This window comes from Pempheris klunzingeri, chromosome 17, assembly GCF_042242105.1.
Source record: "Pempheris klunzingeri isolate RE-2024b chromosome 17, fPemKlu1.hap1, whole genome shotgun sequence".
Taxonomy (NCBI): Eukaryota; Metazoa; Chordata; class Actinopteri; order Acropomatiformes; family Pempheridae; genus Pempheris; species Pempheris klunzingeri.
In genome coordinates, this window is record NC_092028.1 from 7,705,952 (window position 1) to 7,721,623 (window position 15,672).

General features: G+C 42.1%; 1 protein-coding gene across 3 annotated transcripts; it reads right to left on the reverse strand.

The window, feature by feature from the left end:
* Positions 1–326: 326 nt before the first annotated feature.
* LOC139216159 (SWI/SNF-related matrix-associated actin-dependent regulator of chromatin subfamily E member 1-like) lies at positions 327–10,449 on the reverse strand. Of its 3 annotated transcripts, none has more exons than XM_070847216.1 (11): positions 10,394–10,449; positions 9,767–9,823; positions 8,566–8,609; positions 7,733–7,831; positions 5,739–5,819; positions 4,987–5,118; positions 4,190–4,361; positions 3,801–3,973; positions 3,596–3,697; positions 3,007–3,325; positions 327–2,675 (listed from the first exon to the last, which is right to left on the reverse strand). In XM_070847216.1, exons 2-11 carry the CDS (start codon positions 9,771–9,773, stop codon positions 2,308–2,310), a joined length of 1,497 nt encoding a protein of 498 aa, XP_070703317.1. In that variant the 5' UTR covers positions 9,774–9,823; positions 10,394–10,449; the 3' UTR covers positions 327–2,307. The 3 variants fall into 3 exon arrangements, with proteins under 3 accessions (XP_070703317.1, XP_070703315.1, XP_070703316.1); XM_070847214.1 differs by having other exon boundaries at positions 5,727–5,819; XM_070847215.1 differs by having other exon boundaries at positions 5,727–5,819; positions 10,390–10,417.
* Between the last annotated feature and the right edge of the window lie 5,223 nt (positions 10,450–15,672).

The window sequence follows — 15,672 nt, forward strand, 5'->3', positions numbered from 1 at the left end:
AAATAAGAAACATGCTGCCTCACTCTTTTCCCATAAAAGCCCAGTTTAGTTGGACTAAGTTCATGTTTATCCTCCTGATGTTTCACACTCAGAACACAATGGAATAATGCATCCACAAGCACATACACAGGGATTCTAGTCACTTTTGGATGAGATTATTCAAAAGGGTAAAAGCATTTCCACGGTTTCACTATTCAGCCCCCCCACCCCCGTACTAATGCAGGTCAGCAGTCTCACGTCGGTCTGACAGACACTCACATTCACATCTACACGCTGCTTATTTTAGTCCACATTAAAGAAGACCTGTTAAGAAAACATTAGAAAGGTCAACGACTGAGAAATCATCTTTATTTGGATAGATAAGTTCAGACAGTACAAAAGAAAGATGCAAAAAACAGAGGCAGAATACTAAAAACAGTCCGATTCAAGTAAGAAAACAGTCTGTTAAATGCACAAGTGACTGAGGTTACATTTGAATGAGGGTAGCGTGTGCATTTCTCTGCTGGAGTTAAATCAACAGGAAGATGCAGTCTAACGTAGGGCCGGCGTTTTTTTTAAAAAGCCTCAACTCTCAGAAGCTCTTGCAGGTTAAATGCTAATTGAGTATGTGTCGGTTCTTTCTACATAAATGTGATGAATACAGGGGAAGAAACATCCAAGTCAGCTTTTCTCTTTAAACACTCAATGCAAAACCACAGATTTTAAGAAGCACCTTAGAGACATGCCCGTCATGATCCTACTCTTTACACTCAGATATCAGTAATGTGGCCTCAAGTCTTTGAGCAAGACTTGCAGGACTGTGGTTAGTATTTAGTGTAGCATGCAGTATGTGGCACCTCCATACTATCCTCCCACCTGATTCAAGAGTACAGGTTTAATACAAAGGCTGAATTTGATTATATTAATCTAAAAAGGTTCCACTACATCTCTAAAAACACAAAGTAGAAGTAACAGTAGTAGTTCTGCAAATCACAAACTGATAAACTACAAAATTCTGAGGCTTTAAATGGGGGGGGGGGATTGAGGTCTTTTCATGCCAGGTTGCCCTTCATCAACAAAACACTCGCTGAGCTAAAGTCGTGCTCCAAACATGAATTATGTACTAAAACCCCTCGAGTTTGCAGCTGTGGTCTTAAAGAAAAAAATACAGGAGCTGATTTAAAGGTTTATACATTAAAATCTGAGCAATTTACAAGTATGTGGAACTCAAACATTTCGGTCGCATCCAACAGTCCGAGTCGACACAGTGGGAGTTATCTGAGGTTTGCATTTGAAGCACTGAATGCACGTAGATGAGAATCAGCACGCCTTCTCCTGACAAGCGACGCGCTTGCATCACTTCCTCCTGGCGTTGGGAGGATGCATCGTGGAATGAGAAAAGTGGATCGCTGCTTCAAACGGCAGCAGCGGTGCAGCTGATAAGAAGTGTCCCTCACAAACTGGTGTGGAACTGGAGCTTAACCGGTGAGTCACAAGCTGAAAACCAAAGCGGCAGCTATTCTGATGATCAGTCAATCATTTCAGTACGTTATGGAGCAGAATAAAAAAAAAATTAAAAAAAAGCCACGTCATATGCAGGTGTAAAGTGAACATCTTTGGGTTTTGGACTGTTCCACACGTGTTAGGATGTCACCATGGACTCTGGGAAACCCTGATTCCCTAAATTTCACTTTTTGTGTGTTGAAAATGTATAGACTAATGATTAAAATACTCAGAAGCTGTGGTCCTAAGTGGAGGATGAACAGACACATTAACAGTTAGGATTGGGTGCTGAGTTAGGTACCTGTACATGCCCTCCCACCAGTAAGGTGGCTGCTGACCATTTGCCATTTTACTGCCCATCAGCATCCTGTTCCAAATCAGTATGAGGTTACTTTCTACTAAAAAAATCCACCATGTGACAAGATTAGGAAAGAGGAATGCCTGGAACAGAAACTGTGGATTCTAATGTTTTAGTCTTTGGTGACATTTCAGTTCATTAGCTTGCATCATTAACCCCCGGCATGCTGAGTACATTTATAGGACACATACACAGATTCAGGTGTAATCCTAATTTTGCCTACAGGGTCTTGATGACTAAAACCCGACATCACTCTTGGGTTGAAATACATGTTGACTATTTATTGATCACAATATCAGACCCCCACCCACTCAGCACCTCTCGTCACAAGATCTGCAGTGACAGAGCTGCCCCACCAGTCCCGCTTCTCCCACACCTGCTGCACAGCTACAGCACCGCTGCTCTGTCCAGAGGAGCACAGACGAGCTGCAGCAGTGAGGACTTCTACAACTACTGCAAATGGACTACTACATATCATACTGTTGGCTGCTTGGGGTGGGGGGTAGTAGTGGCGGCGGTGGAGGGGCTGGTTCTTCTGAGGCAGGGAGAGACGGAGGTGCTGCAGCCACATTAGGGTTAGACCCACTGGAGTTGGCTTCCTGGGCCGCTGGGGGGTCAGGGGCTGCTGCTCCAGGGGTGCTGTCTAAGGAAGGCGGGGGCATGCTGTTGTTGCTGCTGCTGCTGTCGTCGCTGGGAGCACTGCTGATAGGAGTGCTACTCTCCCTGGGGGGGTCGGGGGGAGGAGTTGCTTTATCAGAGGCGGAAGAGGGGGGGTCAGATGGAGGAGGTGGAGCAGGCTGGGGGTCTGAGGGGGACTCTGCAGGCGCCGCCTCATCTGGGGAGGGAGGGAGGGGGGGGGAGAGAGACAGTTTACTTAAGTTTACTTACTTAAAAGCCAAAGTGGTTCTTTTGTAGTTCTGTTGAAATACATCCTTTACAGTCCAACTGTTCTGACCACAGCTAGGTTATCACCTACTGTATGGTGACCTAGTATCAATACAAGCTGAATATGAACATTGAAACTGTAGGAAAAAAATCACATCAGTCCTGAACTTAGTTTGCAGTGGGGGGAGTTTCTGCTTATAGACGTTATAGGGTGCCAACACATATACACCCCTCCCCATTATATTCTATGTAAGGCTACATTTTGGTAACACTGTAGCTACCTGTCTCCATTGGTGTGGGCTTCTCCTCCTCCTTGGTCCCTGAGTTGGTGTTAGCTGTGCTGCTAGCAGTACCACTGCTCTGCTCTGCAGCTTTGTTTCCAGCAGCCTCTTGTTGCTGCTGCTGCTGCTGTTGTTGTTGTTGTTGTTGCTGCTGTTGTTGTTGTTGTTGTTGCTGCTGCTGTTGCTGCTGTGCAGCTTTCTCAGCCTGCTCGGCCGCCTCACGCTCCCTCTCCTCAGCCCGGCGCCTGGCCACCTCTTCAGCAGCAGCCATCTCTGCCGCAAGCTTCTCCATGTCCACCTCGACCTTCTGACTGCACAGCTGGAGACACGAGTAAAACAACGGCTTCAGCAAGACTCATTTCTCCATGTGCAAATTAACTTTATCTTGTCTTCAAACTTGGTGCAGAGCAAAAGTAGCAAGAACAAGAGGCAGAATCACAAATCAGTGTAAATCAAGTGAGTCGTTGAGTATGAACACTCCTTAGACGTTTTCCCAAATCAAACCATTCGAGAATTCTATTCATACTACATGCACGACCACGGATGTTTCTCATTTCATTAATCTGTGTCTAGGTAAACACTGTCGTACCCGCTTGAGTTCAGTGTTGAATGAGTCGGTGGTCTCCAGGAAGCGTCTCTTCTTGTCTTGGTGGCGATCCTCGATCTGCAGAAGTTCTGCCTCCAGCTTCCTCTGAAACACACAAGAGGGTTATTAGTCACTGTTAGTTCACTATGTGCACACGACAGCTACTGAGCTCCTCTGAGCAAACGCATTCTCCGACCGTTCAGCGTACCTGGTGCACCATGAGAGACTGGACCTGCCTCTTCAGGACCTGCATGCGGGCTGTGGTGACCACAGAGCGGACATCAGGCACCACAATCTCACTGAGGATGTCACTGATGAGACGGTGGTTCCTCTGGAAGCGCGCCGCTGCCGTGTGCTTCACGGAAAATCCATCATCATAGTCTGGAGAGAGGAAACGGACACATGACGGACCGTGAGGGAGCGGGGGGCTAGCAGGTGAACTGCTTACATTTACACATGCTTCAACGGTTTCCATCCTGATGTGACCGTAAAGCATTTTATATGTTTAAAATGTAAAAAACTCTCACTTTACCCATGTTTTTAAGCCATTAGAAACACCTAATCAATGATTTTCAGTCATCCACATCTAAATTTTACCATCAGGGTCCTCGGCCGGCTGAATGCTCATGTATGGCTCTCCTTTGTCCATGCGACTCTGCCTCTGCCTGCTCTCCTCCTCCATGGCAGCCTCCGCCCGGTTCTTGGCATTGACGTAAGCCAGGTAGGCAGGTGAGTTGTGGTACGCCTTCAAAGAGTCGTTATACTCAATCTGAGGGGGGGGAAGGAGAAAAAGCAAATGAGCTGAGCGAGATAATACATCTACCTCGTCCTACAATCTAACGATCACATAGTTAAACATCATTTGTTATTAACTTGATTATTGTGTGCATTTTCATTGTTACGTGTTTTTGGACAATTAAAAAGGATTCTCCACCCAAACCCTGAACACTTTTAGACTTGTTTGTATGTGTTCATGTAGACAGACACCCTCGTCATCACTGGATTAAATTACTTACTCATACTCATTAACCAGAGTACATCATGTTGCATGTCAGAAAACGGCTTAATGAATGGACTGACAATCATCAAATGACAATTCTGACCATTTATAATATCTGGTTACAGCTTCTACATTTTGCTATTGCTCTGAAATTAAGTGGCTGAAATGCATTTTCACTTTTAACACCTTAAACTTACTAGGTCTCATCATGCTGACAGTATGAGAAATCCACAGTATCTCAAGACAGATTTTTATTCTTTCCACCCACACATTTAAAAAAAAAAAAAATAAAATATTACAACCAACAGAATTGTGCACAAAATAAAAACACTGCGGAGTACAGAGAGTGCCGGACGGAACCTCAGCAGGAGTTAGGGCACTCTGGGCGGCTCACCTTCTCAGCCTCGTACTCGTTCAGGTAATCCTGCTTCTCCTCATCTGTCAGGTCCCTCCACATCCCTCCAATAATCTTCCCGATCTCCCACAGCTTCAGGTCCGGGTTGGATGCCTTCACTTGGTCCCATACCTTACAAAACGCACACAAACACGAGACACAAGACACGAACACATGTGCACAGGCATCGCCACACACACGCACGCACGCACGCACGCACACACACACACACAAACAACGTACGGTCACTACGGGGCAAGAGCAGTAAATGGCAAGTTAGGTTACAGTAAGTGTGGAAAGCAAAGGAAGAAAAGTTCAAAGAGAAAGTAAAAATTAGCTCCAAAATACCAAATCTACAGGACAGAATTAACGGTCATAACAGTACAGCACTTTACATGATGCAAGAAGACTGGATGAGATGGAAATGAAGGATTTCTAATGAATGTAGTCAATGTTAAAAATGCAGCTCTAAAACTACAGAAGCAGCAAAGCACAGGGATAAGGGGGGGGAATGAAGCAAATCATGCTCGCAAGGAGGAAACAAAGGGAGTTTTTTAGCGTTGACAAACACAGCAGGCTACTGTCAGCCAACGGGATAACAGAGTGGAGAGTCTCCACTAGGTAGTTGAGGTGGTGGTGAAGGCGTCATGGCTCGGCTGTTTCCCACCCTAAAACCCCTGTAACATTCAGGGGATGGGAGGACAAGCAGTAAAAGCAGACACCGTGGATGGGTGTCTTACCTTCCTGCTTACCTTCCGGCTGTACCGCATGTAAGGCATCAGTGGCTTGTCTGGAGGTTTGGGAGGCTTTGGGACGGTGATGCCTGAGGAGTTCTGTGGAGGGAAGTCAGAGAGAGACAGAAAGGGGGGGACAAACAGAGGGAGAAGGTGTGAGTGGGGAGTTGGAGAGAGAGTTGTAGATGAAGGGAAAATAAACCAAAAAGGGGCATAGGGAGAGGAGAGAGAGAGAGGCATACAAAACTGTCATAAAACATCAGCTGATCGTGGTCTCCTCATGGTGAGGCTTGTGAAAAGGAAAAATAAGGAGGTGTACATGTAACCATGAACATACATGACTCATAAGTGCTCCTCAATGCTTTCTTGTAGCTGGATAAATGCAGTTACGGTTCATGTCAATTCGTTTACATGCATGTATGGATGTAAATGAAATTTAGCAGCCAGTGGCTTTGAGTATTTTTAGAGACCGTCACAATGGAACCAAACCCTTACAAAAGGGGAAATGGTGTTGGCATCTATTTGAGGGATTAGTTGTGTGTCCCACTTCATCTGTACGTCTCATTAATGTTGGAAATCGTAAATAAATGTTTTTAAATGCAACTTCAATTAAGTTTTGGCATGAAAAAATAGTGAAAAGTGTGAAAATATGCATAAAGCTCTGGTCTGTAACGGCCAGGAAGTCATGGAATGAACAGGAATATTACTCATTTCAAAATGTGTCCGAAAGTCCAAACAGGAAAAAGAAGGCATCGAACACTGATGACAATTTTCTGACTTATCAACACGGGCCAAACATTGGGCTCCTGAAGAGTGTGTGCAGTGCTAAGACAGCTTGGTTTGGCTAAAAAAAAAAGAGCTAATACTAGAAAGCACAGACAGTTTCTTTTATCCTGACATACGCATGCAGTTTTGTCATTTAGTTGTGTTCATTGTGTTACGGCTGCTGAGAGATCTTGCTTCGGTTTGAGGAGAACGTATATTGAGAGTAGATTGATACACTTTGCACAAAAAAAATACGAAAACACGTCAACACAAGAGTGGCACTTTGCCTCTTGTACTTTACAACCAGAATCCACACGAAGAGATGCAGAATTCACACACTCATAAACAGAAAAATAGAAAATGTATAGCCTGATGGTACTGTTCTTTGTTCTCATAAAGCTTTTCAGGGGGGGGAAATGTATTGATTAATCATCAATCACAATGATTGATTAGGTTTTCCACAGTCAATTAGAAGTTTCCACAGTTGGTTACTTAACTTGGTTAAGTTTGATGTAACTTTCTTTATATAATACTGCTCACACTGAAAACTCTAAATGAGTCACAATTACTGGGACACAATTGAAAACGTACACATCCCTTTAAACCCTTAAATTCTTTTGGTATAATTATTTAATTTTAACTATAGTTCAACACTTGCACTCAGAAAAACTAATTTATAAGTTAGCCATTACATTACCACAGATTTCTGGATGATATTTTAGTAACAAAAATCAACTGTCCTACTGATTAGGAGTAAACCTTGTTCGCCAAACACAGCTGTTTGCATCATGCAACTGTGGCATGTTTCACTTTGACTGGGGAAATGATGGTGACCGTTTTGAAAAACAAACTGTGGGAGCTGAAAATTAGCCGCTGACGTAAAGCTGCTCACCTTAAACCCAAATGACTGCAGTCTAATTCAGTGATAATTCTACTATCACTACTACAAGACTTAACCTGAACCGCTCTGTTGCTGCCCCCACTGCTGAACCTGTACCATTCCAAATGCATCTTAACTCCATTTCTTCTGTTAAAATATCACTCGTTTCTTGATCTATATACATCCTACTTCCCTCTCGTCTAAACTGCCCTACATTTCACACCCTGCATTAGCCGCAAAAGCTTTTTAGCTGCTCTCTCTTTGCACTATTCTCCATACCTGTGCCCCTGTATTACTACCCTCCCTCTTATCCTGCACCCATTCCCTTCTCTGTTTTGTTTTCCAAATCCCTCCATCAATTCATTACCCTGCTGGAGCCTCCGGAGCTCCCTCCCAGTCGGAGGTTGTTGTAGGCCAGATGGCTGTAAGGGTTGTAGCCCACAAACCCTGGGGTGGAAGGCATTTGCTGATGGAAGACAAATGAGACAAAACACGAATGAGAAATGGCTCACAAACAAGAGGAGGAAGAGGGATAAACATAAATAAGTGAGAAGGGGGGAAAACGTGAAAATATATGTATATAGTTTTGCTTGTTTGTTTTCCATGACATCATCATGCAAGGCAAAAGAAGGCAACTGGCTGGCATTCAGAATGAGTGCACAACATGTAAATGTTGCGTGTAAATTAGGACCTTCCGACGATCTCAGATCGCCCCATAAGCACAAGTTGTATTAATTAGCCATGTGACCATTGCATTTCAGCTTTACAATCCTGTGCCCTGCTACTGAACGTAAGGAAATGAAAAGCATCACAACAAGCACGTTTATTCTACGTGTGCTAAATTCTTCAACCTTAAATCCATTTGACAGATTTCAAAGAAATTTGTTCCCCAGTAGCAATAATGCTTCGTTAAAGCAGAAGACACAGTGACCCTCTCTGTGCAAAACCTTAGATAAGTGGTGATGTGACAGGTAAAAGCAGGAGTGAGAGCGATGATGGAGAGCTGAACCTCCATGTGTTCAGACAGAGAAAGAAAAGAAATGAGAGGAAAATTTAAAAAAAATATTTAAAAAAAAAAGGTGGAGAAAAGAGGGAGTAAGAGAAGATAAAAATGAAACCAAAAGAGTGTAGAGGACTAACATGGCCCTTCGGTCACTAAAGAGCAAATGTTGAGACAGGAGCTGAGAGTCGGACACTTACTGTTGTCGGGGCAGGGGGAGGGGGAGGGGCGTAGGATGGTCGTTCTGCGCGAGAAAGGAAAAAGGAAATGTAGGTCAGTTACTGGATACGGATTCATGATTTTTTTAAGGCTGTGGTGAATATGTTTACATGTTTCAAGGAGATTTGTTCCTTGATAGTGCTGTAACACAGCGAACCCTGAGGCAGCACTGATGAGTTCAGTAAAGAAGCTCTGATAAAAAGCTCAAATTGTTTTTGCCACATCATCATTCATACATGGGAAACCAACATGGAAGGCCAAAATCCTTATAAGCCCAGCCTCGTTTCAAAAGGACCTAACTGCAAACATTACTGCTATACTCAATGATGTAATAAATAACTGCGATAGAAAACGAGGACAGTGCAACTTGACGCAGGGCACCCTGGTTTTACTCTAGAAGCTGCTCTGTACCAGTACCCCCATACTGGTCTGTGCAGTGGGCGGAGGTCATGAGTAAATAAAGTCGTATTTCTAAAAATACTCATGTTTTAATCATACTGATTAATTTAAATGCGATTTATTTCCTTTTTAATCTGAACAGCTCCCCACTAAGTCTGATTTGGGAAATCCCTTGACTGTCAATATTCACTCTCTGCTGCATTTCTCTGGCATAATCTATGTTAGAATATTCTATAACCAGCAGCAAATGAAAGGTTATGGTCTCTGATAAAAATAGATACGTTTTAACAAGTTTTCTTTCATAAATGTTTTTTTTTTCCCATTCTTATACATTTGAATGTACTTTAACATTGTTTTAACACCTAAGGGCTTGTGAAAAGGCTTGTTTGTGCAATGGCCAAGTGTTTTTTAGCAGTCAAAAAGAAAGTAAGTTAAAAATATCACTTTTTAAATTAATTTATAATTTGCTATTTGGTTAAGTATTAAAACAGAACTCTGCACCATGTTGACTGGCATAGCAACATATTCTTCTGCACCATGTTGAATGGGCACTGCATCGCAGTAGGGGTGGATCCTACTGAAGTATGCACATCCCTGACACAGGCCCATATCTACTGTGGGGGCTATGAGAGAACACAAAGGGAGGATCTACTGTTCACTGATGGTCACTTCCAAATGTATCACATAAGCTCCCTGCTCTAATAAATGGAACACCTCTGCCACCATTAGTTACCAATGACGTGACCTTCCGCTGGTATATTGACAACATGTATGTTTACTTACTTGACATCGTGACTGGAGACGGGGCTAAGCAGAGCGGGCGAGTTCCATATCCTTAACCTACAAAAAAAACATGCAGGGAAATAAATCAGCCACACACATGAGCTTATCTACAATCGCTATTTCAAATAATCGTTTGACAGACCAATAACCAAAAAGACACCGGGAAATGAATGAAAACGACTGAAGCACATAACGACTGACTGACAACAATGGCTGACGAAGCTCAAAAAGCTAACGTTAGCTTACCCAGCCAGGCCTTCTAGCAAACCCTACTAACATAAAGAGACTATTTCCCCCATATTGTTGAAGCTGACATTTATTTCAGTGGATTTCACAGCATTTTGGTTCTAAAAAGAAATCAGCAAGCACACAAAACACGTGTTCACACACACCGGTTTGAACTTCTGAAGAGCACAACGTTTGGAAGATGTTTGAATAAAGCTTGCAGCTACAGCTAGGCTAACGGACAATGCGAGCTACCGCTTAGCGCATGGGAGCAATTCAGTAAGCGTACTAGTTGAGTCAGCTTATGGTAACACAAATACGTGTTTAAGTTGTTGTTGCATCATAGATACCAAACGGTAAAAACCAATATTTGCAAGGAAGTATGTGAGAAAACATACTCACCCAACAGCCTTTTGTTCCCTCCGTAGGGCCGCTTGTTCCGCCTTTTCCAACCAGACCGGAAGTGTTGGATCAGTTCTGTCCGGCGGAAAGAGTGTTTTCAGAATAAAAGCTTAGTTAGTATTTTATATACACAATAAATACCTAAAAAAATAACACCAGGTTAACGCCAACACTCCAAAAGCACAAGAGAGTACATCTAATCAATAACAATAAGAATTATAGGGTACAAATGTGCAGGGCAAAAATACTATTGACATCATGGAGCTAAATCCCATAATTGAAACCTAATTGTAACCACTGGATTCCACAAGGAATAACAGTCACACAATGTCCCATAATTCAATAATCCTTGTTAAATGTATGTGCGGTTCAGACAAATCCAAATATACTGTGAGAGACAACCATAAAGCAAGTCTGCTAGGTGATTTTCATTTTGTACACTTGTTTGTGTGTGTTAAGATCCCTGCTAATTTGGATGATTTGCAAAACCTAAATTTGCAAACAAGTACATTTTCCATGCCTGAACACAAAGAGCAGCTGGTCTATTTGGCAACAACATGCCCTCCTCCAATCTTAAAAAAGGTCAATGAGATGAATATAGCATACTGAGTGTAAATTTCAACCTCTACATGAAAGGGTAGTTATTAAAAAAAAGAACTAAAACGTGAAAACAAAAATAAAGAGAATCAGAAAAACTATAGAAATATTTTGACATTCTTCTTCTTATTATTATTATTACTGTTATAACCCATTTTTACATATTTTGGGTTCAAAATGACTGATAAGTACAAATAGGGTTGGAATTGGAATAGATAACCTCAGCTGGTAGCTGTGAACAAGCCACAATGGGTGCATTGGTATCTTTTGGGGCAACAGCACCCATCAAAGTACATCCACCAAAAGTGCTTGTTTTTTCCACTGACAGCCTCAGATTGTTATTTCAGAGCCTGACAACATTACAGAAAGAATCCCTAAAGATATCGACCTTACAGACCAGAAACAGCAGTTACATCGCTGTCTTCACGGCCACCTTGCTGCTGATGGGCAGAGTGTAGAAACGTATTCTTCACTGCTGGTCTCACACAAAGATAATCGTATGTAGAGATCTTGCTTGTGTAGTGATGGATGACAAAAGTAAATGCTTGGCTAATAAAACAGATGAGGCCAAAGATGCCTTGTTAATCACCCTTTGCTCCTTAGCTTTAGGGGACACATAAGATTTACAAGGCAGAGTCACACTTTGCTTTCCCCGGCTTGGGCCAAGAATTTGTTTATGTAAAGATCTCTGCTAATTTGGATGATTCGCAAAACCTACACTTGCATTTTCCACGACTGGAACACAAATAGAGGCTGATCTTATTTAGGGAAAGACTTTTTTGATGGCAGTGGTTTCCATAAGCGTGAAACATTTTTGTGGATGTGATGTGATACATTTTCAGCGATATTCACGTGTAGCACAGGTTTTATGGGTATTTTATTATTATATAATGCAATATAATATAATATTTTATGACATTACATACATATATATATACATTACATATTACATTTTAAACATTTTGCTGACAACGTGCCCTCGTCCAACCTTAAAAGAAGGTAAAGGAGATAAATATAGCACAATTGCTGTAAATGTCAACTTCTATATAAAAAGCAAGATTTTAAAACATCATGGAAGTTATAAACACAAAACATGACCCATACATGTCAGCACAATCAGAAAACAAGTCTGGATTCAAAATTCAAATCATGCAGGTAAAATATTACTATTTCTTGACATAACTGCCTCACTATACATGCAGATCACAGCTCCATCTCTTTTGTCTTTGCTCCTCTGTACCACTGCAGCAGGACTTCTGCAGTCTGTTTAATCAGTATACCAAAGGATCCACATCGTTCAACAGCCACAATCATTTAGGTATTTTCTGCCGTTCTATAGGACAAAGTGACCAAAGAGGACATGAGGCCAGAGCAGGGTGACCAGACCAAAAACCTCAGGACAGCCCTGCATAACAAGCAGCTGTGCTGAATCCAGAATCCTGTCGCACTTCTTGTGAAAAATATATTCAGAGAGACTTTTGATCCTAACTGTCATTATAATCTGATTTTAAGCATTCTTTTGGGATTGCTCACAGACAGACACTGTTCTGACTCTGCACAGAAGCTGAAAAGTTCATAGCCTACATTAGTTAAAGAGCATAATCATTAGTGCTGCCTTAAGTCTGACACATTGTGTTTCTGTTCCTAATGACTTCAAGAATAAAAATAATCCATTTTGTTCGTGTGCCAAATTTCTACCATTCTCATCCGGTGACCCTGGTACAGAGAGACAGAAATCACAAAGGTCAAACAAAGGTCATGGACAAACTGGAGCTGTTGCAGTTCATGACCGGGGCTCAAACCCCTGGGCTATCTGGGCGTATTCATTATTCATTATTTGAACTTCATGAATTGTCCCCCAGCAGCAGTCAGGCAGCGCATGCTCATGTGTTTTGGAGAAGTGGCTTTGAAGGGAGACCTGAAGGGAGGGAGTGGGTATTTTCTGGAGGATACTTCTAAAATCTAGCTGCCCCTGCTAGTTTCTCCGACGTTACAGACCCTGCCTTCAACGGAAAGTAGAGTCAGCTTTACTCTTTGAGGCACAATGCAAACAATATGTTAATGTCTTTGCATAGAATCCAAAAAGAACTCTGACAGCAAACAGTTCTGAGGGCTTGTGGACACATTTGAAGCTGCAGTGAACATAACCGCACTCATTCATTCATCCTGATACCTTATGATGAATTTATCTGCGGTTTGCGTTCACATTCACATCATGGGTAAGGCATCGCTTCTTTGAAATAATATTCGAAGCTTGAAATTCTGTTTGGCTATATCATATGATGAAGATGTTTAATGTTGAGTGAAGTTTTGTAGCTAACTTGACTGTTTTGGCTCTCCATCCATAACACTCTAAGTTGACAGTCTCCCCCAAACGCTTCACACTTCTCCTCCTTCTGTCACCACATATAAAAAGTACAAGCTGCTGGGACGTTATGTGCAGTTTATCCTGTGATTGTAGGTTTCAACAAGTCTTCAGGGTTTGTCCCCAGCTAAAGCGGAGTAAGAGGACTTTTTCCGTCCCAATTCTCACAAGACAACAGCTGTGACCAACAGGTGAGTCGTTTTCTCACAGAAAGAAAAGGAAGACGGTCCGGAGAGGATCTGGGTGTATTTGACCTCAAGGTTTTTCTTGTAATTATTATAGCTTATTTATCAGTTTTTTCAAGTCTTATGAACTCTTGAGCGAGAGCTGTTCCAGATTTCTGTCTTAATATTTGCAAACTACCCCATCTCTCAGTGATGAGTGACGACAGAAGAGCAAAAGCCATGGAGGGGAAGACTTTTATTTTTGTGGTTTTATCAGGTCGGTGCAATTTTGTTTTGTTTGTTTGTTTGTATTTCTTTGACACCCTTTACAATACAGTGGTTACCAAGGAACAAGTAAGGTGCAACTCACTCCTAGTACTGCTGTTAGTATTAGTTTCTACTTAACATGTTACATTTGAAACAAGTCTAACATATTATGGCCTTAAAAAACGTACAATGACTCTGTTTTTGGGCTCCTCCATAACGCGAAGTGCACCAATATCTTGTCTTGTCTGCTGTTTGGTGCTGAGCAGGACTTTTTTTTTTTTTTTGTGGTGATGATAACGGGATTTTACAATATTCAAAAATTTGATCAGGAAACCAAACCAAGTATTGTTTTTTTTCGGGCTTTATATCTTAGAGTCTTGTTTAATCAGAGACTACACAGAAATCTTTTGTCATTTTCACAGGACTGTGTTTCTTGCCTCCCTGTTTTCCCCAAACTTACATACGTGTGGATGATGCAAAGCCCTGGGCTGAAGCTCGGAGCCACTGCAGGGAGAAGTACACCGACCTCGCCTCAGTCAACAACCAGGAAGAGTTGAAACAGCTGGTGGAAGCTGCAGAAACTTTTCATTATCGTTTCTGGATAGGACTCTATGATGATGTTAACAGCTGGAGGTGGTCACTGGAAAAGGAGGGTTATTATGATGATGGAGAGGCAGAGTTCAGACTGTGGGAGAATGCTGAACCCAATAATATTGGTGGACATCAGAACTGTGTACGAATGGATAGCAAGGGCAAATGGGTTGATTTGCCGTGCAAAAACACACACACGTTTGTCTGCTACAATGGTAAGTAGTAAATACTACAAAAACATCAGTCACATGCTGCCGTGGGTTCAGTTAGACAATTTATAAGATAAAGGGATCATTTTGCCTCTTCAGTGTCGGATCCCAGCTGCCATTTGGGGGGAGGCAGGACTGGTCACCAGTCAGTCACAGGGCTGACGCATTTTTTAACACGTTATTTCTTTATAAAGTTGTTATGGCGTTAATTTGAGCACATTTTGATTTAGTTTCTGCCTCGAAGAAAACGTTTATTCATTTTAGTCACTTTGAGTAATTCGATTCTCGTTGAACTCTACATAAACTTTGTCGCTGAACTTTTTCTCTTTTTGTCCAACATCTTTTAATTGTTGTTTTACCATGGTCACCATGGTTACAAGCATTGTTCTTGCCTATTGCCAGTTTGGCGGAAAAGTAATAGTTGTAAGTAGACTGTAATAGTTGACACACACTGTTGATCAGCAGAATTGTGGGTCCGAAAGGTAAAACAATGACCCAAAGCTGACTTAAAGATTGCGTTTCACCTCTACGACATTACGCACATCACACATTCATTGATATACCACTGATGAGAGTAGACAGTTGTCGTTACTGAATCACATGTAAACCAAAATGGCAAATGTCTGAAGATGTAGCATTGTTCAAATTTTTGTTCATGGTCATGTCTAACATTTTTCAATGTTGCTGAAACATATCGAATGTAGATACGGGGGCCTCTTCCAGCTTGATCTTTGTGAATGAGGCCATGGGGTGGACGGAGGCTCAGAGCTACTGCAGGAAGCACCACACTGATCTGGCCAGTGTGAGGAACCAAGCTGAGAATGACCACATCAACAAGATTGCCCAGGAACAACAGATATGGATCGGCCTCTACAGAGACTCGTGGAAGTGGTCAGATGGGAGCCCAGATTCATTCCCAAATTGGAAAGATGATAAACCAAACGGCCCAGCTAAACCTTGTGCGCTTTTACGTGAAGGCAAATGGGAAGACGAAACATGTGATCAAAAGTTATTCTTTCTCTGCTCTCTTGGTGAGCTATAAGCTGCACATTTGAGATACAATACACCACATTGTTTTTATCTTTA